This window comes from Watersipora subatra, chromosome 8 (genome assembly GCF_963576615.1).
Source record: "Watersipora subatra chromosome 8, tzWatSuba1.1, whole genome shotgun sequence".
In the NCBI taxonomy this organism is placed as follows: domain Eukaryota; kingdom Metazoa; phylum Bryozoa; class Gymnolaemata; order Cheilostomatida; family Watersiporidae; genus Watersipora; species Watersipora subatra.
In genome coordinates this window covers 51,515,992-51,543,427 of record NC_088715.1, presented here as the reverse complement: position 1 = coordinate 51,543,427, position 27,436 = coordinate 51,515,992, and the positions used below count along the sequence as shown (strand labels likewise).

Sequence of the window (27,436 nt, the reverse complement as noted above, 5' to 3'; positions counted from 1 at the left end):
AAGCATATTAAATAAATACTTTCAGTGTTAAACTTTTTTGTTCTGGATCACAAATGACATTGAAAATTTTAAACAGCATTCTGTGACACAAGAATTGGCCAGCAGCACACAGACTTCAAGAACGTGACACCAAAGCTTTAAATTTATACCGTAATTACGTCTTCATGCCAAGTTTATATCAAAACAATTGTGGATTTGCCCTGATCTGACCTCAGCTCAAAGGGACATGTGTGGGAATGCTGACTACTACGAGTAGTGCATAATACTTCATATATGCCCGCATACTGCCAGATTAGTAAATAATTGGTCTGTTTACCTACATTATTTTAGTGCAGATATAAACAGAAGATCTTACATGTTATGTAATAGCCAAATAAATTTGGTAATAACAAATGGTTGACTCGTATCAAACTTCACTGCCTTTCGTGCTATTGTACTAGTGATCGTATATTGCTCATACTGATAGACAGTGACAAACTACAAAAACATTCTTAATAACGCATATCTAAGGAATAAGGCCGCAAAAAATGTATGGATAATTAAGATTTGTTAGCCATCATTAGGCCAAGTTTTTCACAAGCTTGAGCAACAGAAAATGACGAGGTTCACATGGGTTACAGGTATTCATTTTCCAAACAATTAAATAGACAATCAGTTAGGAAACAGTATCGACATGACTTTTTGTTTGTCATTGACATGCAGTACTACAGCGCAAACACATGAAATCATCATGAACTGTTTCCCAAAGAAAGCACTCAATAAAAATAGTTGACAGTCAGGTTAAAAGTTTGTACAATGCAGTCTGCCTCTGCCACACCACGACACCATCTAAGAATCACTTCCTCTTATATAAGCACTTTCAAACCATTTTAGGATTGTTATTGAACATCAAACTTGACTCATTACTTAGATTCCTAGAACATCTAATCAAAACTTTCATAGAATGAAACACAATCACTGTATAAACACCAATTTTATGAGATTTCCTACCCTTGGCATGCTTCATGCATATGTCATACCAAATTCTGGAGCAGCATATCACATGTGCATGCCTTTTTTTCCTCAGGTCTCTGAACATCATTAAAAGGACGCAGATCAGCTAGACTTGACCATTGAGCTGAATGAATGCCGTGTCTCGGAGTTCAACAGAATACGCACATTTATTTCAGAGAAAAGCAATTTACAAAGAAAAGAATAAATGTGTTGATAGACACTACCATGACTTTTAGCAGACTCCGAGAGATACTAAGTGCTATAAATAACAAGTACAAGAGTTGCCTTTAGTTGTACAATATCGTATATATGATAGATAGCCAGAGATAGATCAGTCACTGTTATACGCTATATACACATACGCAGCAGTGTAAAAATCATTAGATTGAGTGCAGCCGTACTACCAAGTAATTTACAAAGAGCGATTTATATATAATCCCTAGAAACTATTTTAGGAAATGACTATTTTAGGAAATGACTATTTTAGGAAAGAGGCACAAGGAAATGTTTTCAAACATTAATGACAAACAACTTTTCAATTATTACTTGTACAGGTATATTGCGCTTGCGATTGGTCAATCAGTGGGAGATGGTTGAACCAGATAAGCTTCATTTGAGCAGATACATCCTTAAAAAGCTATAATAAGTAATGGTAAGCACGGGTATGGTTTGGAATTTAGGTCGAAGCACTCATGGACTGCTCTGGTGCCTGATCATCTGGCAATCATCGGCAGATATATTGTCAGAACGAGAAAGTAAAGCGAGTTATCGAGTAGCGACTACTGTGTGCACCAAATTGAAGTGCAGAATAAATCTTTCCTCCTATGGGTATTGACAGACAAGAAGTTGTTGACCTCTCCTGGCAGTCACTTAGTCCAGCTGCAATAAAGCATAACCTTATTGTGGAACCCAAATTCGTCACAATGAGCATTTTTTGTTGTACACACCGGGGAAAGACCTGTAGGTAACCTGGTTTGCATAAAGCTCACAAATAGAGCGTTGGAGAGTTACTTACGTCATTGCTTGAATCTGCGGGACCAGCAGTTGAGGGACTAGGACCGGGAGCTCCAGAAGCGCCCGTGGGCTCAGGATGGGCGTCTGGCATTGTGCTCGCAGAACCACCAAACTTACTTTGTAATTTTTCGATCACCTTCATTACCTGCCAAATAATACGTATGAGTGAAAGAAAACCTTGTGCTAAAATTGTACACGAGACTAATGAACAAAGTCAAGTAATACCAGCATGTGCCAACTTCATTCTCACATGTCTAGAAACACTAATTAATCACAAGTTATGTTAACCTTTGGGTTGCTCTTGTATTTAGCGATATTCGCAGGGTTCTGGCTAACTTCCATGAATGCGGTGGAAACTTCAGGATCTTGGAAAGCTGCCAGAAGCTCCGGATCATTCAGGATGTTGCCGATATCAGCTGGCATGCCTAAAAATGGGACTAATCCCTTGCAGCTGTGCTCTACACACTACACAAATGACTCAAGACATCATGGCGGTGTAAGAAACATTCCTATAAATCTGTTGAGCTATAAATTATTTTTCAATTTATAGCTCAACATGTTTTCATCTACATATATTTGTTATAAAACAGTTTTGAAAAACGGTGAGCGAACACGGTGACAATCACCTCTACGTACAAATGCTTTACATCATGTAAAATTCAAGTAAATATTTGTCTAATCACACTAAACAATTTCCAACATATATGTCTGAAATATTTTGCAGTAATCCAACTTTCGTTTCTTTAAGGTAATGCAACAATATTACTACTTTATTTAGTTTTTACAAACTTACCCTTCTACATTTGGCTTTCTACATATTTTATAAAATGCTAGATGTTTCAATGCAATAATTTGATGAAATATTTATTCGTAGTTCTTTTTGCTCTGGAACAAATCAAACAAAGTACAATAAGCTATTATACAAATACTGGCAGCAGCAAACAAAGTTCTCTACATACAAAGCAAATATCAAAGTGGATTAATTTAGTATGTCAAAGTTTGAAATACGAAGTTTGACATAGTATCAACAGAAATAAGAAACGAAATTGACACACTAAAAAATGTGACGTAGTTGTGAGAGATGGTTTCCGTTTACACTTTCATGAGACCTTATTCGTTGAAATATTTTCACAAATATACTTCACGCATTCAATAAAACCATGTCTATTGTTCTTACGCGTCTGTTTTATCGTCATTGTAATGCTGTCACTTTTAGCACTGATATCTTTTAACTTACCATAAAAATTCTTTTAATTTTTTAGCCTTAGCTTGAAAGAGTACATATCATTGTCTGATAATCATGACAAGCCTGTTGGTCACCTGTGATAATCGAAAAGTGCTGCAGAAATTATTTGCGAAGTATTGGGTCACATGATCAGATTACGACTTGCCAATTAGACCAAACCGAAACTAAACTGTAAAGTAGCGAGCACCTATATTTGATACGGGGTTTCCGGTAAAACCCGAAGTGTTTGTCATAAACTAGCGCTACGATAAGTTTTATATTGAGCTTTTTATTGCCCTTTCAATTCACGGGAGAACATCACGTGACAAGATGATAACCAAATTTCCTGACTATGTCAGAGAAATAAACAGATTCCAATCTACGGCAGATTTTTGTTTTTGAGCTTTTAATAGGTTGTAATCACATTTCCACATATGTGACACCTACAACACAACAGAGTAAGACATGATGAATCTTTTGATACCAAATAACTGTAATGTGAATTTTTTTGTAAGTCAACGTTTAAGATTACTGGGCCTGACCAGTGTTCGCAAAAAGCAATAAAATAACACTTCACAATATAAACTATTATCTTACTTTTTCTAAGTACCAACTAAAATAATAAAGTTATAAAATTTGAACTTATTTCAGAGAGCAAATCTTTGGGTTATAATTGTATATATAACAAGCTCTAACGCTTTCGGTGCAAAGCGGTTAAGCAGGAGGTCATGCAATCATAATAAGGGACTTTCTCACGTATTTTTACAAAATAAAGATGAATTTCTCCTCTTCATACTACTTATGCAACATTCTGAAATAATTTATGACAGAAGCAGCAATATCTATAGAAAATTATTAAAAACATAGCAGCCAAATATAGCTATAGTGCTTCATGCTACAGGAGATGGAAACCATAAAACAAACAAGACTGATAATTTGTCCAAAAGAAGCATTGGATTAGAAAAATGACATTTATCAACTTAATTTAAACAAAATGTAAGCAATATGTGGTAAATATGAATCCCCGTCTTTTGAAAGGTAAGAGCACTTAAATATGCTGACAATGCCAAGGAGGGGTCATGCAACAAACAATAAATATGCTGATGGCTCAGAAAGTGTTCAAACAGAAGTAAATTAAAAGCATGGTATGCACATAGTACGATGAACGATTACTGCAAGACGCACTTAGCGAGAGTACTACTAACATTCCGCACATACACCTTTAAGACACGAGCGGACTAAAGGAAACGCTGTATACAAATGACGTTCTGAATGCAATCTCTGACGCTTTGTGACGTCATCACTCAGTAGAAAGTTCCTGTTGCTAAATGAGCTGTGACAGTATATACCATTATATATATAACAGTATACACCACCATTTCCTCGTTAAAATGTTATCTATAAACTAATTGTTTTCCTTTCATCAAGCATATCAATTGATGCAATCATCAGCGTGAAGATTGTAAGCATGACACTCTTGGTGTAATCGTCACACCATACACCATACGCTAACTATTGCCAGGATATTCGTTAACTAGTTAGTAATTAGTTAATCTATTACGTTTCCTCGCTACTATCATATTGACTCAGGCCTACGAGCAGAATTTAGACTTTAGTGATTTAGATGAAAGGAGATGAGTACTTACCGCCAGCACCTCCAGCCCCAGGCACGCCTATCAATAGAAATGAAAATGATAAAGGGAGAAAAAAATAAGACCAAATTGCAAATCTACACACTACTATTACTACAGGATATACGAACAGGAATTTATCTGATCTGCCTTAACAATTTTTTTTAAAGTGTCTCAATAAAGTGCATCAGCCTAATAAATTATAGTGCAGGATGCAACGTACAAATAAAAACCAGATTGCCAAAACTGAGCAGTTATAAAAAAATTCAAAACAACTTTCGCAACAGCTTCCCAATTTGAAAAAAGGCTTTTGAAGAGATTTGGCAAAAACTTCATAACATCAATATAACAACAACAACAACAACAACAACATTTTAAACAGATATCACAGGATTTTAAACAGAGGATCTGGTTAATGTCCGACCTTAGTTTTCAACCATAATTCACTTCTGAAAGCTGTTAAAAATGTGATGAGCTTAAATTATGAAATAATTTTTCCCCGACAGGCAGACAATATATCAAGGACAGTGAATTCCTCAGAGAGAAATTAAGGAAAAAAGAATAAAAACAAAAGACTTCATTGCTATCTCTGTACCAACAGATTTTTAGGAAAAAATGTCTGCGCACAACAATTGAATCCTAATGATAGCGAGAGAGAGATAATTGGCAAGTGAGCTGTGTTGTCAAGTTTTCTCAGCTTATCGGAGGGGTGTTACGAAGTATGTTCATCATCCAAAACAATCTGCTGAACTTTTTGTTTGAACCCTGATTTGGTTGAAATTTGAAACATTTGAAAACCAAGAATGTGTCTGGCCTGTGCTTCTACTTTAAGCACAAGTTGCAATGCCAAAAAATATCCGTGACAATCTTGAGTTTTAAATTTAAAATGTAGACATTTTCCTAAAATGCCAGTCAATAACTGACCTCCCATGCCACCTGGCATACCACCAGGAAACCCGCCGGGAAATCCTCCAGGCATACCACCAGGCATTCCACCAGGAAAACCTACAAGTAGAGAACAGACTTTTAGTTCGTACTCAAAAAATAATTTAGTAGAAAATTTTTCAACACAAATATCAGCAAAAGAAGCTATCAATACTCGTAAATGATTGCCACTAGACCCTAACATTCAATTCAAGGGCCTAATGAATGATATAAACCCATTAGATTTGATTTAACCTAATCATATGAACTAATCATGCGTACAGTCATACCTCGATACAAGAGTGTCCCAACATAGAAAAAAATCGAGATACGAGCAAAATTTCACGCGAGTTTTTGCCTTGAGATACAAGCATATGAGTCGGTTCTCATTGGCCATTAAATGGCCAGATATGTGAGAGGCCATTTTCGAGAACAGCACCACTCAATCTTCGTCGAATCAGTTTTATAATAAAGTATGGGAACGGATTAATTTGTATTTAGTTATTTTATATAGGAAACATCGCATTGAAATACGATAACATTGATATACGAGCTCAGTTCAAGGACACATTAAGCTGCTAGTATGTTGAGGTATGACGGTATATATCTAAAGGCTGTACTACATCCTGTGCTGCGTGTATGTTAACTGTGGACTGTCAATGCCAATTGATTTTTCTAGCGAGCTGACATATTAATCATTAGCTTCTACTAAAACATCAAAACATTTTTATATGGCATATACATGTAAATGACTGGTTGGAGAAACCTGAACTTGCGTCAGCTAATGCCCTAGCCAAGCCTCACAGAGATATCTGGCAACGGCTGAGATGGTCAGAAACAGCAAGATGGTTTGAAAAGAGCAAGATTACCCTCTGCCCGCCGCTTCTGCTCTTCTTCATAGGCTTTCTGTGCAGCAGCCTTTCTCTTAGCTGCTTCCTTCTTTCTTCGCTTCAGCTCCCTCTCTTTCTCCTTGTGCACCTTCTTGTTTTCATGCTCCTGCACCTTGTGCACCTGCAGCCAGTGTCAGAATATGTACAGGCAACACCCCCAAACTTTAAAAGCCGTGTTTTTAGCACTAAAGGTATATAGTGTGTGTAATCCGCATCTGTCGTTTTCCCATTCAGTAATACACTTATGTTAACCTAGCCACATGAGACATTCACCAAATCTACCATATCTGTGTGTCATCGCATGCACACCGTGGTTGACCAACTGGCAATCGACTTATGAGTATTTGCAGCGAAAGTGTCATGCCTTCAGCAAACCACAGTTAACACGTACCAAATCGGTGAGCATGGATTTAATCCATGTCATCGAAAAGGGCACCTATAACCCTGCATTGACACCGCATTTTAAAAAAAAGTAGTGAGCGTAGCTTTGTGAACTACCAACCGAAATGCTGCAACAGCTTTTGGCATTATCGAAAAGCAACCCGACGACGAGTGACGGTGACTACGATTAAAGACCTTATTACGTGAGTGTACATGTACTGGACATTTCCTAATGTCCTATTGTTGAATGAATTATTTTTATTCCTTAACCCCGGATTACAGATATAAATTTTAGACTGTGAGTATAAGCCACACCACAAGCTTTTAACAAAATTTTAAGTTCAAGGGGTTGGCTTATACACAAGGATTTAAGTAAACCTACATATATGATATGTATACAATGGATGCAGAATTTACAGCCTCTATATATATACAGTCAAACGTGGATAACCCAAACTTCACGGAACCGAGCCAAAGTGTTCGAGTTATCAGAGCGTTCAAGTTATCAGAGCACTGTCACAAGTCCATGTATTTATTAGTAGATACATGTACATATACAAACTATAATATAAATCACAAGCATAAATGGCTTGTTTTAAATTAAATTCTTCTAATGTAAAGTTTAAAAAGATTTTATCAACAAGTATAGAGATTTTTCCATCGCTTGAGATTGGTTTGTTGTTTGACGTTCATTTGTTTGTTTGTTTGTTTGTTTGTCAAGTTTGTTTGTCAGGACGTTCTTTAGATTGAAATTGGCAAAACCTGATTGCTGTTGAAGTGCTCAGAAGAAAAGACATCTTTTTTTTAGCGTTTTAACCAAGATCAATTTTGCCAATTTTTCTTGAAGTTTATGCGAAGGTTACCTCACTTTTCCTTGCTTCCGAAGGGCCATCGCTAAGCGGATGTTTGGTAGAAATAGAATTTCACCAAACCTTTAAAAAATTGTTGACAAAAATATTTCGCCGATGATGGTAATAACGATGCCTATGAACTACTAAAAGTTGAGGTTTATCTCTATGGCTTGGAATAACGTGATTTTTTAAAGCGATAACAACCATTTCGGTAGCCATTGGGCAAAAAACTGTTCGAGTTAACAAAGTTGAGGTCAAGTTATCTAAAGCAATTTAACATTACGTGGGAACGGACCAAACAAAACCGTTCGAGTTAACCATGTGTTCGAGCTATCCGAGGGCGAGTTATCCATGTTTGACTGTATATATAATGTATATATTATATGTATATATTATGTATACATATAATATGTATATATTATATAGTGGGAAGCTCCAAAGGTCTACGAAAATGACCATGCTAAGCTCATCTGGGACTTCCACATCCGGACTAACAAGCATGCTTTGTAAATTTCTACAAATGATTTGCCCTTACTTACGTTGTCTAACCTTATTTGCTATTTTTGAAAATTTTCGCAGTTTTGAATCCTCACAGGTTAAATATTCACTGCATTTTCAGGCTTTGAATGGATTGGTGTTGCTTCCACTCCAAATTATAAAACCGGTGAAATCGAACCGCATTGAATAGCATTTCGCTTCTCTAAATTGGTGCGAAGGTATTTATTGTGAGAGTAATATTCGACGTCATAGAAGCGCTCACCGCTGTTGGATCCGAATTGACAATAGAGTGGACCCCGGCTATACGACATTAATTCGTTCTGGTGTAGAGACGTGAGGTAAAACTGTCGTAGAAAAGGGTATAGGAAACCATAGTAATTATCTAATGCAAACACCCCCTTCTGGTACAAACCATAAGTTTATATACGCACTGTATATCTTAAAAATTAGTAACTATATAGTATATTAACCTTGTGCCTTTATATATAAAGGCACATGATACCATGTATGCGCAACAAACACAAGCATGAAGAAAGACTGAGCGAGCTCTCTCAAATCAATGTTAGCCAGCTACTTATTGTACATGTATATGCTTGCTCCGGCGATAGGCTCAGCCTCCTGCTTATCGCTTCCAGTCATCTCTCTTTGTTGTTCTGCCGGTTTTTCTCGGCCCGCCGAGTCAGCTCCCGGCGGCCGAGCCTCCTACCGTGATACTGAGACTCGACTGGCACTCATAAGGTCGGTCCCGCCGGCCCTCGTCACGGTGCTCTGCTGTTACATTATCTCCTTCAGGCGCTGCGGGAGGGATTTTGTGAAAAGCATTTTGGCATCTTCGCTAGCAACTTAATTTCGAGAGACCTTTTCGTTGACGTTGTATGGCGAGAAAAATGATAAAAAACCTTTGTGTTCCACATCGCAAGACGAGAAAAGCAAGTCTAATTTGACAAGTTTTGTTTTGAGGGGTAGTGTCAATCTTGGAAAGATCTATATAGTGCAACCCCATATCATCACAATGGTAGAATGCGAATTCGTCAGCAGTGGGCAACTCCAAACTCATTTTAAGCACGGAAACGCAGTGATTATAAAGGATATACTATGTAGTACAGTACAATGTATATAGGCCTAATTAATGTGATTTGTCAGCAGTGGGCAACTCCAAACTCATTTGAAGCACGGAAACGCAGTGATTATAAAGGAAATACTATGTAGTACAGTGCAATGTATATGGCCTTATTAATGTGATTTCTCCTGTATATATAGATCTATATATGGGCACATCAATTAAACTGGGCAATCAGCTAAACCAGGCCATTCACCACCCTAATTATTCCATCATAACGAGGATGGACTGTATACATATGTTATATAGCATATAATTATACATATTATATAGCAGATATGATGCTCACGTCATCCTTAAGGCTCTTCTGCAGTTCATCTGTGTCATCATCATAGTCTATAGCCTGACCTCTACCGAGATCTTTATATGCCTCATCTATCTTTCCTAGCAGCCTGTAACACATAAATCTTTCAAACTAGGAAAGGGAAGCGCTGCAGAATCCGCGTGTCAATCAGACCACATTAGAAGAAAAAATATTGAAAGAGCTAACTTAAAAGTACCTGGGTGCCAGATATATTCCCTACACTATATCGGCAAGCATGAAATCCCTGCAGCTATAGGTTTTCTCAATCAAGAATAAGTCAATGTGTAGAGACGTCATTTATCATAGAAAAAATCCTTGATGGTATTATTTGATGTGTTTAGATAACAAGAGTTGGGAACTCCATGAGTGCGCTAATAACAAAATTCAAAATGAAAAGGAAAATGTAGAATGTAGAGAATGTAAAGGACAGAGATATTCTAGTATATAGACACTATAGAAATTTAGAATTTGAAAGCTAGGATAGAATAATAACAAACATTGTTACAAAACAACCAAACTTCTACTATCATGGCAGATCAACTGTCAGTCTTATTTGTTCTATCAACATACCAGACAGATAACATTCATATGACCTGTTTTACAAAACTATATATATGCAATACCTTAGCTAAGTATATACAAATATTCCTGTTAAGAATTCACATTTAAAAACTACATGTAATGTGATTTCCGTATTATTACCTTTATGTTGCCATAAAAATAAAAAGTTCACTACGCATCAATACATACTTACTCTTACAATTAAAAATACAATCTTAGACATGCGTTAGCAGAAATGAGGTCTAAAAGGAAAAAGAGGAGAGGCTATAGAATTGACCAATAGGCATTCGACAATCTAAAAAATATTTAAAGATTGACTTGCAACAAAATTCACATTACAGTTATTTGGTATCAAAATATTCACCATGTCTTACTCTGTTGTGTTGTAGGTACCACATATGTGGAAATGTGATTACAAGCTCTAAAAGCTCAAAAACGAAAAGCCGCCATAGATTGGAATCTGTTTATTTCTCTGACGTAGCCATGACAGTTTGGTTATTGTCTTGTCACGTGATGTTCTCACGTGAATTGAAAGGCCAATAAAAAGCTCAATATAAAACTTCTTGTAGCACTAGTTTATGACAAACACTTCGGGTTTTACCGAAGACCTCGTATCAAATATAGATGCTCGCTACTTTACAGTTTTGTTTCGGCTTGGTCTAATCGGCAAGTCGTAATCTGATCATGTGACCCAATACTTCACAAATAATTTTTGCAGCACTTTTCGATTATCACAGGTGACCAACAGGCTCGTCTTGATTATCAGACAATGATATGTACTCCTTCGAGGTAAGGTTAAAAAATAAAAAGAATTTTTACGGTAAGTTATAAGATATCACTGCTGAAAGTGGCAGCATTACAATGACGATAAAACAGACGTGTAAGAACAATAGACATGGTTTTATTGAATGCGTGAAGTATATTTGTGAAAATATTTCGACGAATAAGGTTGCATGAAAGTGTAAATAGAAACCTTCTCCCACAACTACGTCCCATTTGAGCCGTTTTGGAAAGAGAATCCAAACTACGGCGGTTTCATGATGGCTGCCATTAACTGTTTGTTTTTTAGCTTTTAAGAGCTTGTGGTCGTACTCCCACATATTTTGCATCTACAACATAACAGAGTAAAACATGGTGAATCTTTTGATACCAAATAACTGTAATGTGAATTTTGTTGCATGTCAACCTTTAAGAGATGGGCTATATAACCATATACAGTGGAGCCTTTATTCATGAATGACTACATACAAAATTTAAAGTTCCAAAACATTTTTTGTTAGAAATTTTGCTTCAACTTACGAAAAATATTTTTAGATACAAAAGCCGAGAGACTTTTCGTATCTAAAGACCTTTTGTATTTTGGCCCGTTTGCTTGAGTCATACCTGGGACAGTTTGCTTCTAGCGGGCGTGACGAAAAACATAACTACCTCAGTTTTCTTTGCTAGTGAAAGTCGGTAAACCTCAAGTGTTTCATTTCCGTTAGTTGTGTAACTTGGAGTTATATATTACATAGGACAGCTTTTGTTTTTAGCAGGTACAGTTCTGCGTTTTCTGTGTGATGAAATAATTTTCTTCCAGTTTGTGGAATAATAAATAAATCTTTTTAGTTACACTATTAGGAACTTTTATTCTGAGCAAAACAAAACCAAGACAACAACCCCCATCCTACATCATCCAGCCGCTGTCCTCCCACTTCCTACAGTCTTTGCTTAGCCTCGTCTAGACAGCCAACACATAAGGTAAACAAACATACCATCATAGTTTTATTTATTATTTCTCTATTCTTTTTTTTCCATGTGAACTTTATTTATCATGTAGTAATACAAGTCTAACATGTATTTGTTACAGGCTTTCACCATTACATATATTTGTAATTTATACAAGCTTAATGCGTTCTGGGCCTGAGCTCGTATGTCATCCCTCTCATATCTCAAATTTTAAAAAACTTACCATACTTTGCTCACACTCAAAGATAAGTTTTAAGATTATGTTGCACTAAACTTGATTCTAATTTCATTTTTCTGCTCCTGGCTCAGCTCTTTAAGCCACATTTTTACCTTCACTGTTACCTCGCCTTTTTAAAATCGCTCGACAAAAAAGATCAAGCAATGTTGTTCTCATAAGCAGTCTCTCGCGCGCACACAGCAATATTTGCTTGGAATTTCCACCATATCTCAAATTTCCCGCAAGTTGGGACACTAATATATCGAAGTATGACTGTAGAATACAAACAACATTCTCTTGATGGCTACCTATCACACAGGCGAAAACCTCCTTAGAATACAACTAAACCTAATAATTATGAGAGAAAAAAAGCAAAAATAGTAAGTAAAAACAAGGCTTCCACTTGCATTGTACCTGTGTGCGCGACCCCTCTGCTTGTGCGCGAGAGCAGAGTTGGCATTCAACTCCAAGGCTCTGTCACAGTCTTTCACAGCTGCTTCTGGTCTCTTCATCCGCACAAACAGCCTGGAAAAACAAGCTTGGTATGGATTTCTTTTTCATTACCTGATTCTGCAGTAGACAAAGTTTTTGTACAAAAATGCATCATTTATCATTGATTAGGAAATTAGCACTTCTACAGCATTACTTACTTCAACACTGATACTTCTACAGCATTACTTACTTCAACGCTGATACTTCTACAGCATTACTTACTTCAACACTGGTACTTCTACAGCATTACTTACTTCAACACTGATACTTCTACAGCATTACTTTCTTCAACACTGATACTTCTACAGCATTACTTACTTCAACACTGGTATTTCTACAGCATTACTTACTTCAACACTGATACTTCTACAGCATTACTTACTTCAACGCTGATACTTCTACAGCATTACTTACTTCAACACTGGTACTTCTACAGCATTACTTACTTCAACACTGGTACTTCTACATCATTACCTACTTCAACACTGGTACTTCTACCTCATGACATATTTCTATGACATTACTTACTGTGCTCTCTTGGCATAAAGCACTGCCATTACGGGATTAAGCTCAATAGCTTCTGTAAATAGGGCCAGAGCTGCCTCCTGTTCACCATCAGACATTGCTCTCATCGCCTCTCTTCTCTTTTCATCCGCTTTGTCGGAGTCCTCTTCAGACACCTGACAAAAACATAACAAGTGGCAAGGCTAGTAATACTATCTATCAGTAACGGAGAGGAACAACCCATCTTCAGAACCACAACACCCTTGCAAGTTATTTGACTTACAAAGAGTGGACTAACGCTATCCAGTTCGAAACTTGTAAGAACATTGAAGGCGAGAGTAGTCAGTTTTCCAGACAGAATGGATAGCTAACGGCTCAAATGCGAGTGAATAAAAATGCGACAAAATAATCCTTTGCTGCATTTTGTGGAAACGTCGTGTAAAGCTAAGCCAACATGGCAATCATGATGATAAAATATACATGTATCGACAGCTGTGCGTCACAAGGCAAGATTTCCCAACACACCTCTTTCTCTGTAGATGGAAGGGTGGGGAGTGGCTCACTCTCAGCACCAATAACAAAATCAAGATTGATTTCTACATCACTTTCAACGTCTGACGATTCACTTGTACTCTCTGGAGAGGCTGCGGGTTCCGCTGTAGGGGATGGTTCCGCTGTAGGGGATGGTTCTGCAGATGGTTTCTGTTAAAAGCAGTAAGATAAGATTACCAGGTTGCAACAAACCATTAGGCAAGTTCATACACACGATAATCAAATCATGCTGGATAGTCGAGTGCAGCTTGGTCTTGCCCTATGAATCCGTACAACTTGATATCTTTTTTTGTTCCATACATTTCAAAGAGTCTTGCTTATCAGCAGTATTGACTACGGCTGCTGCCACAAATAGAAGTCTAAAGGTCCGGCCACACGTAACGAATTATTCGTTCAATCTGACCGAATCCACGAATTTCACAGAATTCACAGATCTATTCTGCCGAATATGCTAGATTCGTCTGAGCTGTGCATGCACACCGAATTCGTTACCGAAACGCGTTTAATTGGCTAACCAATTTTTTAGCGAGCACGATTCTATTAGCTTTGACAAGTGATATAGTCCAAGACACGTACGACGACACACAATAAAAGTATCACCGCGATATGACTTGATACATACGATGCAACTGCCTATATGCGCTAGAGATAGCGACTGTTTTTGCGACGGAGCTTTTGCTGCATAAAAAAAATTATTATTATTGAAAAAGAAATAATTCATAACTTCTAAAATATCTAAAAAAATTCTAGATACACGATGAGAAGTTCCTGTCATGGTGAACCAACGAGAGAGAACCAACAATAGCGCATATAGGCAGTTGCATCGTATGTATCAAGTCATATCGCGGTAAAACTTTTATTGTGGGTCGTCGTACGTGTCTTGGACTATATTACTTGTCAAAGCTAATAGAATCGTGCTCGCTAAAAAAATTGGTTAGCCAATTAAACGCGTTTCGGTAACGAATTCGGTGTGCATGCACAGCTCAGACGAATCTAGCATATTCGGCAGAATAGATCTGTGAATTCTGTGAAATTCGTGGATTCGGTCAGATTGAACGAATAATTCGTTACGTGTGGCCGGACCTTAACACGTACAGACTGGAGTGAAATGTAGCTACAAAAGAACATCGCCCACCACTTGGGCAAGTCAAAGTCAACAGAAACAAATACTTGAAGGCAAAGTGCTTAGTCAAAAACTTACTTATGATACTCAGCGGAATATGATCTAGTGACTGGGTAGATAGATGGAGAATGCTGCTTGCAGATAACTCCATAATGCAAAGTATTTACTCAAAAATATAATCTCATTAGCCAGCTATTTGTGGACCGACAGCTCCTATATTCTCTTATTGGTTCGGCAACATAGGTTAGTACTGGTCAAATTGCAAGTGCTTCGTTACTGAGCCAATACTTTAATTAGATAATGGCAAGGAACTCTAAAGGTTTTTTACGTTTGTCATAGTTTTTGTAAACCATTTTATGGCGCTATTGTAGCATTTAAAAGCTCAAGAAAGCATGCAAGTGTTTAATTTTCAATTATTGTTTTAAAAGAATATGACAAAACATATATAGATAATTTCTGCTAGTTTAAACATGCAAAAGACCTGGTATTTAAATTGAGCAAAGCCAACTTTCTTGCTTTAGTTTAAACCAGATGACAACAAAAAAATTTCTGTTGAAAAGTGCAAAATTTGGTAAGATAAATTGCTAGGAAGCAGATATGGTAGCAAAAAGATTTTCATAGTAATTTGCTTTGTGTTGCATTTTCATCTTATTATGATAGCTACTTTGTTACTAGTTTCCAGATCTGCTGGAGATATGACTCATGAAAGTGTTTGGTATAAAAAAGTGGGAATTGAGCACATTTTCTAAACCGAAAGATCACCAGCTTCAGTTGTACGTAGCAAACTTCAAATCCACAAGTAACTGTAAAAGCAACAAGAGGTTTAACTGTATATTCAGGTCGCTAGCTCATACTTACCTCTTCTGCAGGAGCGGGTTTGGACTCTTCTTCAGGAGGGGGTGGAGGAATTGTAGCTCCAAGACTAAAATGACAGATGGTTAAATTGGGAAACATCGAGCGAGTTTCATTGACATACGACATGATGTTAAATACATGTAGTTTAACACTAAATGAAATTACAACTACAATTAGATTGGATTCCATGATTATAACTTTACATGCTTAACAATGCAGTTTCTTCAAATATTTTTCATGAAAATTAAGTAGACTTGGAGTGAACTCAAATAGCAGTTTCGCCAGTAACTAAAAACCCAACCTGGCCACCAAAGTGTCAGTTAACTAAAACTGCAGTGTGTGCTCCACAAGTGCTGAGAATCAAGCAGAAATGCTTATCACGTAGTGATCTCTGGCTTCAATTACAATCAGCTGAGATTAGCAAATGCTAGAGCACTTTCAGCCAAGAGGAAACAACTACTAATAGATGGGCTTCATTTCTAGGTTTCTACAAAAATAATACTCCCTCACCTCTCAAGGTATTCTCTATAGAATGCAAGTCTAGGATCATGAAGTACTGCGGGTTGATGTTTGCAGAGTTGGACAAAAATCTTTAGAGCATTGACTTGCTCAGAAGGAAGAGACATGTTGGACCTACAACATTCATAAACGTCTTTGACATATTTGTGCAAAAATTGGTTTTAGCGTACAATAAAGCGATGTGATTCGACTTTCTTGTTTTATGCAAGTATAACGAACATGACACAATACTGAAATCAGATTATAATCTGCTTTAGTCGTACAAAGTAGAATACAGAAATTCATGTCAGTTTTTAAAAATCTAAAACTTAATAAACATGTATGCATATGCGAGCCTCTATAACTGTTATTTTTCATATCAAACTTCAGAGCAAGGAAAACTATGCATACATTAATGTGATGTTTAAAAGTGAAATATTCCCACATGTTTGCTTTTAATAAAAACTAAATTAAAATGATGAATACTATTTAGCTAATAGTCATTGCCTAGAACTGTAAATATATTTCAGCCGGTTTGTGATGAGCTACAACTTTTGAAGACCACATTACATTACTACTATAACTAACTTTTACAATTCTAATACACATTACTAATACAACTAATCCGGTTGCTGTCCAAGATTGTTCTGTCAGCTAAAACCTTACTTTTAACATGTATACATAAACTTGAATAGACTGCCTAAAGCGATCTGGCATGCATATTTAGATTAATGATTGTGCTTGCTAAGTAAGCCTAGTGAAGGATAGTAACTATCAGGTAAAATGTATACCATGTAATTCATGCAGACATTGATCCCATCGGTATATTCAACGGGTATTTTACAACAACAAAAAATTGCATTATTATAGGTATTAATCACGTGTAAGTCGACTACGCTATTCTGGAATAATTATTTATCAAATCTGAATCAAATTGTGCTAATCCGAAATAAAAAACAACTTCCAAAATTTGAAGCTTTCTAACTCAATATAATAAATAAAAATAGCTCTTTGACATGTTTTCCACGAGGTCTGGGATGATACATTTAAAATATTACTGGTGCAATGACAAATTGTAAATGCACTAGCTAACTGCTCGCAATAAAAAATCAGCAATATTAAATTTCGCTTAACAGTTTCCCAAATATATTACTTGCTAAATTCAAAACTGGCAGGTGGCAGTACAACACAACAATGGCGACTGCCATGTTATCATTAAGTGTGACATCGTACGCTTGTTTATGACAAACAAGCTTGTCATAAGCTTGTAAGTAATATATACCGTATTTTCACTAAGATTTGATACCTGTAATTTGATGAAGTAAAGTCAACATTTATATGATGAAGCACTATTATCATGAGTGTTTGCTAAGATCTCATCCCGCGGTGTATATTACATGTACAATAACAGAGTTTTCATTTTATATTCGCATTCTATTCGACTCAACAGCAGCATGTCCATAAACATTTGATATGTGTAAGTCAGTGCCAAAAATTTTACCATAAAATGATCTTTTAGAAACTCAACATACCCATGAGTATATACAATAACCATTTCCAAAGAAAGATAAAAAGCAATTTATAATTTGTTACAGATTAAAAGCCAGATTTGCATAAACATAATTATTTGAAGTATTAACAAATGAGCGGAAGTAACATACATCGATGGAAGCCATAAGATGGTTGACTAGTGAATTGCTAGTTTTAAATATTTGTTTTCAAAGTTAGTCATAAAATGATTTCATGACTAATGCCTAGTATTATATCAAAAATAATACCTCTATCTATGGAAGCTTTGATAGGCTGCCTACCAAATTGGTGACGTCTTTGATTCTGCTGTGTAAACAGTAGGCCTAACTAGTAACCAACAGTTTGACTGACTGGATGGCTTAAATTAAAATACCTGATTGATTCGTATGGAACTCGCCAAGCATAACCTAATGTATAGCATAGTGTAAAGCGCAACGCCATAATCCAAATGACAAACCATCAGTAACAAAGCGTTCTGTTTGCTCAGCAATGAAACACTTCTGCACTAGATGAGCTTAAGTATTAGATTTTCTATATCTGCTACATTACAGTACGACCACATGTGATGTTGGTCAAGGTGATGTTGATCAAGTTAGGTGGATGTTGGTCAAAGACTTTCTGTGAGATTTCATAAGCATGGCTGGTATCAATACAGTTATCGATCAAAAAGCACTTTTTACTGAAAGCTAATAAAAAAGACAAAAAATCTAGGCCATAAGTAAATATTTTTTGGCAATGATACTTGGTCATTAGTAGCAGGTCTGCTACAAAATCTCGTAACATTAGTATGCTACTTTCTTTTGCATATACAGTCAAACATGGATAACTCGTCCACGGATAGCTCGAACACATGGTTAATTCGAACATTTCCTTTGGTCCGTTCCCACGTAATGATAAATTGCTATAGATAACTCGAACTCAACACTGTTAATTAGAACTGTTTTTTTGCCCAACAGCTACCGAAACGGTTGTTTCGCTTTAGAAAATCACTTTATTCAAAGCCATAGAGGTAAACTTCATCTTTTCGTAATTCATAAGCGTCGTTATTACCCCCATCGGCAAAATATTTTTGTCAACGACTTTTCTAAAAGTTTGGTGAAATTTGATTTATACTGCGATACGATGAATAGCACGGGCTAGCCGGGTCACGCGCGCAAGAATTTTCGCCACGCACATACCAAAACAAAAATCGCATGTTGTTTTGTATGTGCGTGGCGAAAATCCTTGAGTGCGTGACTCGGCTAGCCCGTGATGAATAGTTTTCCGACGTTGATTCCGTGTTGAATCAACGTCGGAATGTTGAATGTTTAAAACGTCTTAAAAAATGTTGTTATTAAACGTATACGTTGTCTGAGCTACAAAAAACTATTCATCGTTTGACCTAAACACAGAATACGTGTGTACATTCAATAAGTATCTATTAAAAAAGCGTGAGTGATATAGAATGTACCGTGAAACCTCGTAAAACTTCTAATTGAACTGCCTCGGAGTGTCGCTCTTAACGAATCCCAGGTAAAGTAAGGTAATCTGCATAAACTTCAAGAAAAAACGGCAAAATTGATCGTGGGTAAAACCCCAAAAGAAAAAAATGTCTTTTCTTTTGAGCATTTCAACAACGATCAAGTTTTGCCAATGTCAATCTGAAAAACGTCCTGGCAATAACATCACCTCAAACAACAAACTAATCTCAAGTGATAGAAAAATCTCTATACTTTTTCATGAAAACGTTTTAAACTTTACATTAGAAGCATTTAATTTGAAACAAGCCATTTGTGCTTTTGATTTATATTATAGTTTGTATATGTACATGTATCTACTAATAAATAAGTAAATATATGGACTTGTGACAGTGCTCTGATAACTTGAATGCTCTGATAATTCGAACACTTTTGCTCGGTCCCTTGAAGTTCGAGTTATCCATGTTTGACTGTATTAAGTTGAACTGATGTGCATTTGATAAGTATGCTCAAATAGCATACATAGAAAAAACCTGCATGGCTCACAAATACTTGAGCTTCTGGTAACATATATGAACCAGAACATATATAATATAACCTTGTATACTGGGCCACCAATCAACCTTAGAATGACTACCCAGAAAGGAAAGATTTTGTACAAATCATGTCTAAGCTGATCATTACATACCTTGATATGTTTTGGCAAATAATGATCGAGTATTACTAAGCAATGCTCTGATGAGGGTTAATCATCAAAACCCGGTGAAATATTGTTAACCAGGTTAAACAACTAAACTTTCTGATCAGATGATTGAAAAAAATCAAATGGTAATGCATAGAGTGAACAATACATTTAATCAGACAGGATAGTCTTATTTCATCTTAGGAAGTGGTAAGATTAATTTTGATAATAGGCGTTGGTCTTTCAGAATTAACTATATTTACTGCTGTTATAATTTTTACTGCTCCATATATGACTGAATGGAATATTTGTGATATTGCATGATCTGAGAAGTGATGTTGTTTAAGTTTGTTTGCGTAGGATTAAAGTTGTGCTTAGATAAGCCGACCCTCTAATTTGAATGAATGAAAAGCATGGAAGAATTTGAAAATTCATTGCCAAAGGGCATTGGCGCGTTGTTTTTACTTGCGGTTCTTGTATCATTTTTTGTGTAACATACATTTTAGGATCACAGCGGTGAGCTGACATTCCTCACTGATATTAGAATCCCAAAACGACGCGCAAAGATTATTTCAAGTTCAGCAACAAATTGTACAAAATTGGTCATAACTCAAAAACTATTAGAAGTAGCATTGTGAAATTAATTTTGCAGTAATCCTCATCCTAAGACGCTACTAGTTAGCCAGCCTACATGAAACAAAAAATATTTTATTCCATGCCATTCCTTTCACAGCCATTTTGTCAACCTTGTCTTGTGAAATATATCTGAATTCATGAATAATTATGCCATATTTTTCGGCTACTATACAACACAACATTGTCTATAAATAAATGATTGTCTAAGTTATATCTATAATATATTAAATAAAGTTTTGTAAATACAGACGGTTCCCAACCTACGAACGCGTTACGTTCCAAACGATTGTTCGTAAGGTGAATTTGTTCGTAAGTTGCTTCAGTGCTATATTTTGTATTATAATTTATGTTTAAGGCCTATATAAGTATATTGAAGGTTTATATAAGTATGTTTAAGGCTTGTATAATTAACCTGTATTGGTTTGTACTGAAAAAAATATTTAATAAAATGGAAATAATACTTTGGTGGACGCCGGGCCATGACACTGCATTTCTTATTTATTGTATGTCTTGTCCTTTCTATTATATTGTTGTTTTAATCGTTATGCTATCACTTATCGTTGTTGTCTTATTTTTTGTATGTGTTGTCCGTTTATTATATCGTTGTTTCACTCGTTATGCTATTGTTATATCTGATATACCGTCATAACACTATCACTTATCGTCACTTAGATTGTTGTCATACCAACGCGCTAGCGGTCCTATTCATTCACCTTGTTAGCCGGTGTTCTTACCGTTTGCCGTTAGCCGGAACGGTTGATATTATTGTATATAAATGAGTGCGCTCATTTATTAGTTGAGCAGATAGCCATATGCTCCTCGGCTGGTGAAATTTCCTTCGCTAATTAAAAGCTGAATGAAACTACAGGCACTCTCTTATCTTTATTTATTAGTAGAGATCTTGCCAAGTAAAGGCCGGCAAATCTCTTTACAATACGTATGTAAAGTTCAAACAAAGTTCAAACAAATAATTCGAAAGTTAATCGAGTTACGAACAACATACATGCGTTCGTATGTACCGTTGTTCGTAATTCGAATGTTCGTAAGTAGGGAACCGTCTGTACTCGTCTCGCCAATAACTGGTCATTGATTTAGTGCATGCTGACTGCTACAATGCTTTAACAAGTTGTAAATTTGACAGACTCCTGTGATGTTTGTTAGAGTCAAAATACAAGCCTATGCTTGTGCCTGTCACTTTGTACGGTTGTTCGCTTTGCTGAATATTCCTTAGTAACCGACATACAGTTATACCTCGACGTATAAGCGTCCAAAAATACGAAAAATTCGAGATACGAGAAGAGTTTCCAGCAAGTTTCTTCCTTGATATGAGTAGCCTTTCACATATGAGCATACAAGCCAGTTCTCGATATCCACTATATGCCCAAGTATGCAAAAGGCCGCTTTAGAATACAGCATTGCTCGGTCTTTTTTGGAATCAGCTTGAAAAAATTTTTAAATGTTGGCTAAAAGTTATGGTGAGCGCGAGGCAAAAAGCGCCAAACCCAAAACAAATAATAAAATATCACAACGGCAAAATTGAAGCTAAGTAAAAGATCAAAACTTAGCTTTAACTGTGTGTTTAGTAAGCTAAATTCATTCATTCAAGTTTCTGTTACATTGCGTCACAAAAGTTTAGTGCACCGAACATGTCGCTGTCAAGTCTCTCATACCGCCATTAGCTGTCTCAAAGGTAAAAACTAGGTCTGTCTCGGAGGTAAAAACTAGGTCTGTCTCGAAAGTAAAAACCCAAGTACTGTACAGAGAAATGTTACACTTTATAGCAGACTTTACCCGCTAAACAGGTGTTTGTTGCTTTGTTAGTGTAGGTAGGGCCTACTGAATTACAACAATCACAAACATGTTTTTCTACCATAATATCCTGTTTTATGTGTTTTTAATAGCATAGTACGAACTAATTTGTATTTAGCTATTTTATATAGAAAATAGTGCATCGAGACACAAGTAAAGATATATCAGTCCCAGAACACATGAAGCTCATATGTCAAAGTATGACTGTAGTACGTTATTCTCCAAATCATGTTTACTAATAATCATGATTTAGTTGAATTCATGGGCTGTTTTTCATTCAGTTCTTCATTGTAATGATCGGACAACTCCCAATATTATTGATCTATCATGTTTATATATATGAGATTTATATATTTCCACTATCATGCTTGATATTCCCAGCAGCACAGCAATTGCCTTAGATTTCATGTTTGCTTGTTGATGTATTGGAATGTTTGCTACGCTGTTTTGTAGCCGTTGTGGTTTTTTACGATCCAAAAATGTTTGATAGGTCGCTCATAACTTGTCAGCGTTTCAATCGTTTCAAATTCTGACAGTAGAAGGTAATTGATTGAAAGCGTCACTGCAAAACTCTAAAGTATGTAATAGAACACGCATTATTAAAACTGCAATCAGCAACGTTCTGAGCTTTACAAATTAACCGACAAAGAGTTTGACTGATCATACGATTAATCGGAACTCATGGAACAGTTACCGGTATTTAAAACGTACCCAATATAACGTGATAAAACAATTTCCGATATTAAACACAATACCTAAACATTTAGAAAAAAATTGGAAACTAAAAAATAATTCTTCACATAATATACCGTTGATGCAACTAAGTGAGCGCGTGCAGCTTTCTTCGAATCAATCAGTCAATGAAATTCACGCCTGTCAAATCAGTGCGGATGTTCGAGATTTTTCTTTTTGCCAGTGCGCATGCACAAACAAAAGTCTAGTGTTTGAATCATTAGATTAGCGCGTTGTCTGTGCTCATACTTTATGCTTTCGGCAAGAAAACCATCGGAAATTCAAAATCCGCTGTTGACAGTGACAAGGCGCATATAATATGCACCAGATGCACTCGACATGGCTCGATATCAGAAAGCTTCCATATTCACCGTTTGGAGCGGACAACTCTTGTTTAAATACGCTTACGTTAGACCTAGTATTTTACAAAAATACAATAAGCATGCAATACAGGCCAATACAATACAAGTACAACAATACAATAAAATACAATAAGCATGCTAAGCATAAATTAAAAGTGATGATTTATAGTGCCTTTTTTACAACTTCATTAAATGCTGTAAAGTTTTTTTCACGTAATTCATAACAGCTTATTGCTGATCTCTCAATATCCTATTGACACAGAAGCTGTACCGCAAGACTGGAAACACGCTGATGTGATCGCAAGACGCGAAAAGGGTAGCAGAGATGGTTCTTCAAACTACAGACCAACTGTTTGTTGCTGTTGTTGTTGCTAGTATATGTATTATGTTAGCGAGATATAATCAGCACGACAATTTGATGTTCAGTTGTTTCATGTGAGGTTCACTCGGCAACTACAAACAAATGATATGAACTCAACAAAAGGAATAAACTGATAACAGATGCACATGTGAAACACAAGTGTAACTCACAAACATTCTTTTTTGTATAAGTTAAAAAGAGAGCGTAGCTCAGAACATAGAGATGAGACTTAGCAGTGTAGAACAGTGTTGTTGTACATAGTCATATATAGAGTCGTTTGACAACAAAATTATTACACCAAGTGTCAGATTCAGAATAACCAAAATAAGTGCAGGCCATGAACAGATTTTGGTTAATACAATAAATTATGTGAATGTAGGTGTGTTAGTGTCATCGTCCGTCTATCCACTTCAGTGACAAGTTACTAGTAGAGCACACACGTCTTAAATCTACTGGGAATTTATGTTGAGCTTGTTTTCTGCCAGGTTAGTTTTTGTGTGCCGTGAAATAGTGGTACTGCTACTTTTGCCATCTTTCTACGGTCTTGGTCTAGGTATAGAGACTTGGCAATAGAGACATCTACAATTTGGTCTCGTGGATCGATTTTTGAAGTGACAGTTTCACCTTGGAAATTCACTTTGGCAGCCAAGTACGATACCATCTGCACCACTCAGCCATTTTGCTGCATTTCAGAATACAGTGAAACCTCTATTTATTAAATGAATTTGTTCCGGAAGCTGTATCGCTAATAGAACATTTTGTAAAAAAAATTCAAAGCCTATTTTACCACAAAAAAGCACTAATCCATTCGCAGCATTTGGAGCACCCACAAAACTCAACCGTACCATTTGTATATATTATAATATCTGCAATACCTAAAACCTATAACAAATACATATTAGAACTATATATATTACTATATTACCTACTACATAATAAACAAAAAAGGTACACATGGAAGAAGGAACAGAAAACTAACAAACAAAAACTACAAATGGTATATATGATTGTTTAACTGTGGCATTATCCGTACAAACAAGGTTAAGCGATAACCGCATGGAGTGGAAGGGACAGCGGTCAGACAGGTTGGTGTTGTATTGCTGTACTGGCATGTTTTGCGAAGATGTTTGTTTAAATGCAAGTAGAAAGATTTATTTACATCGGCAAAAACTGAAAAATTATGTCATAATTCAGCAAACACAGAACTTGAATGGCTAGTAAAAAGTTGTCCTACTCTATTGATAATATACGATAACTCCAGATTATACAACAAACTAAAAGCAAACATATAACATTTACTGACTTTCGCTAACAAACAAAACTAAATCAGACATGTTGTGCGTCCCACTCACAGAAAGCAAGCAGACAGAACAAAAAACTAACAAATGGGCCAGAATATACCAAATATACCAAAGATCTTCTACTATTAGCTTTTTATATCTAAAAACATCTTACATAAGTCAAAGCAAATTTTTAACAAAAGGCATTAAGTAACTTGAAAATTTTGCATGTAGAGTCGGTTGCAAGTAGAGGTTCAACTGAATGTCAACAATATTCAGGAACAGGCTATAGGTGAACATTCTAATATATACTTTTACAACTACTATGAACTGTTGACCGCAGATACTGCTTCCATGTAAATCATTTGGAATTGCTTCATTCAATGAACTTTTCTGCTGAGGGAGTAACTGCTGAGAATTTGTAAGAGCAATCACTGTTTTTAGTCACAGTAACCAGACAGTGAAAAATTAAAGAATAATAGGAGATTGCTTATGCTACCTTATGCTATGCTTATTCTGCTTGGCTTTCGGTCGACCACAGTTTGTGCTCTGAAGGTTCTTAAGAGAATGAGCAGTAACTCCTACAGTCGACATGTTGATATAGGTTACACCATAAGCAACTGTAACATAGAGAAGGCATCTAATAAATCTAACATGGTTTCATCACAAGGTCTGGAAGTTGTAGTAGTAACATGGTCATTCAGCACAAGGTCTGATCTATGAGAAAGTTGATCCACCACTTATCCCTGCTTCCACTGGTTTTTGAACAACTGAAAATCTTTCACCAGGACATCAGATCCAACCTTTAGCAGCAGATCTTTAGCTGCTTGGTTGTACTGTTTTTGGATCAGTGCTTTATGATGTGCTTTCTGCTGTGAAACCTTTAGAATTGACTAACTATTTGAAGGTAGTAAAACCTTATAGGGTGGCCAAACATGCGTTCAGTAGGCAATGTTGATAATCCTGTTGTATGTGTGTTACGGTATTCTAGAAGTGCCAGATGGCGATCTTCTGCTCTTCTCATCAACCTTTTCATAATTTTGAGGGCTGATTCTACTTTTCCTGATGCCGAGAAAAAAGAGTAGTGCGATAAAAACCCCACTCTTTGCTGAAAGCTGCAAACTCTGTGAACATAAACTGCGATGTGTTGTCTGACTGAAGTTATAGAGGTTTGCCATAATCTAGAAAACTCTTTCTTGCACAATTTGATCATGTTTCTTGATCGAAATCCTGACAGGGACTCAAATAAATCTGAGAAGTAATTTATCAACAACAGGTAGTCCTTGCTTTTATGAGTAAGAATGTTCATCCCTGGTCAGCCTGGTATAAAATGTTGCTTTATAGTCTATTGTTGTTGTGAAGGTGCATTCATTGCACAAGCCACATAATTTTCCATTTGCATTTAGAAATACTCAGCTAGGTTTGGCTGATAAACAGCATTTCTAGCTTGTCTGATGGTTGCTATAGTCTTTTGATGACTAATGTGTAGTTTCTTAAAAATCTCCGGTCGTATATGTGGCACCACCAGTCCTGAACCCCTGTACATTATCCCATCTAACAATGCGGGCTCATCTTTGAAAGACTAGTACACTCGGATGTCAGCAGGTACATCGTCTAACTTTTGAGGCCAGCCTGTCAGTATCATGCACTGCAGTTGCTTGAGAATATCATCTTAGGTAGTCTCCTTTTAAATCATGCTACAGATTGCTTCTGAAACTGGGAGATCTCTCTTCAAGTTTGTCTCACCATGATCAGACATGAAGGTTTTTAGATGATTTGCGTTGAATATTTGTTTTGTGGCCTTTTTCTTTTACATTTACGCTGATACCTGTTTTTTCCTGGCTCGTATGACACTGTTATGGGGTACTTTTGCAGTGCCAAAAGCATAGACTTTAGATTTTTTGGTGCCTTGTTCAGGGGCTTGTGAACAATACACTCGAGAGGCCTTTAATCAGTGTGTACTGTGTCTGATGGATTATTTAACATATACTGATCAACTCTCTGCGCACCACATACAATCGCAAGCAACTCGAGTTCTATTGGTGCGTTTTTTTTTTATCGTCTGACAGTTTTGGAGCCATAACTCACAGGACAGCCATCATACAAAAATACAGCTTCTAATCCATCAGTGCTGGCATCAGTCTGTACCGCAACTGGTTTTTTGACATCAAAGTACTTGCGAGTTTCAGGACTGATCATTCAGAACTGTTTGCTACTTGGGAATGT

At 36.4% G+C, this 27,436-nt stretch overlaps 1 protein-coding gene across 2 annotated transcripts; it reads right to left on the bottom strand.

Annotated features, from left to right (window-relative positions):
• Positions 1-1,141: 1,141 nt before the first annotated feature.
• Positions 1,142-23,397, bottom strand: LOC137401507 (hsc70-interacting protein-like). 2 transcript variants are annotated; one of them, XM_068087890.1, is made up of 13 exons: positions 23,285-23,397; positions 16,374-16,496; positions 15,867-15,930; positions 13,859-14,035; positions 13,358-13,509; positions 12,752-12,862; positions 9,817-9,919; positions 6,657-6,798; positions 5,788-5,868; positions 4,879-4,905; positions 2,296-2,444; positions 2,009-2,152; positions 1,142-1,872 (listed from the first exon to the last, which is right to left on the bottom strand). In XM_068087890.1, exons 2-13 carry the CDS (start codon positions 16,487-16,489, stop codon positions 1,864-1,866), a joined length of 1,275 nt encoding a protein of 424 aa, XP_067943991.1. In that variant the 5' UTR covers positions 16,490-16,496; positions 23,285-23,397; the 3' UTR covers positions 1,142-1,863. The 2 variants fall into 2 exon arrangements, with proteins under 2 accessions (XP_067943991.1, XP_067943992.1); XM_068087891.1 differs by having other exon boundaries at positions 2,296-2,432.
• Positions 23,398-27,436: the final 4,039 nt, after the last annotated feature.

Bases quoted from the DNA above. Each gene is read 5' to 3' on its own strand.
- LOC137401507 (XM_068087890.1), bottom strand. From the start codon at position 16,489: ATGTCTCTTCCTTCTGAGCAAGTCAATGCTCTAAAGATTTTTGTCCAA. The intron at 14,036-15,866 runs GTAAGTATGAGC...TGCTTTTAACAG, and splicing joins AACCCGCTCCTGCAGAAGAG to AAACCATCTGCAGAACCATC. The intron at 12,863-13,357 runs GTAAGTAATGTC...TTGTTTTTCCAG, and splicing joins CTTTATGCCAAGAGAGCACA to GCTGTTTGTGCGGATGAAGA.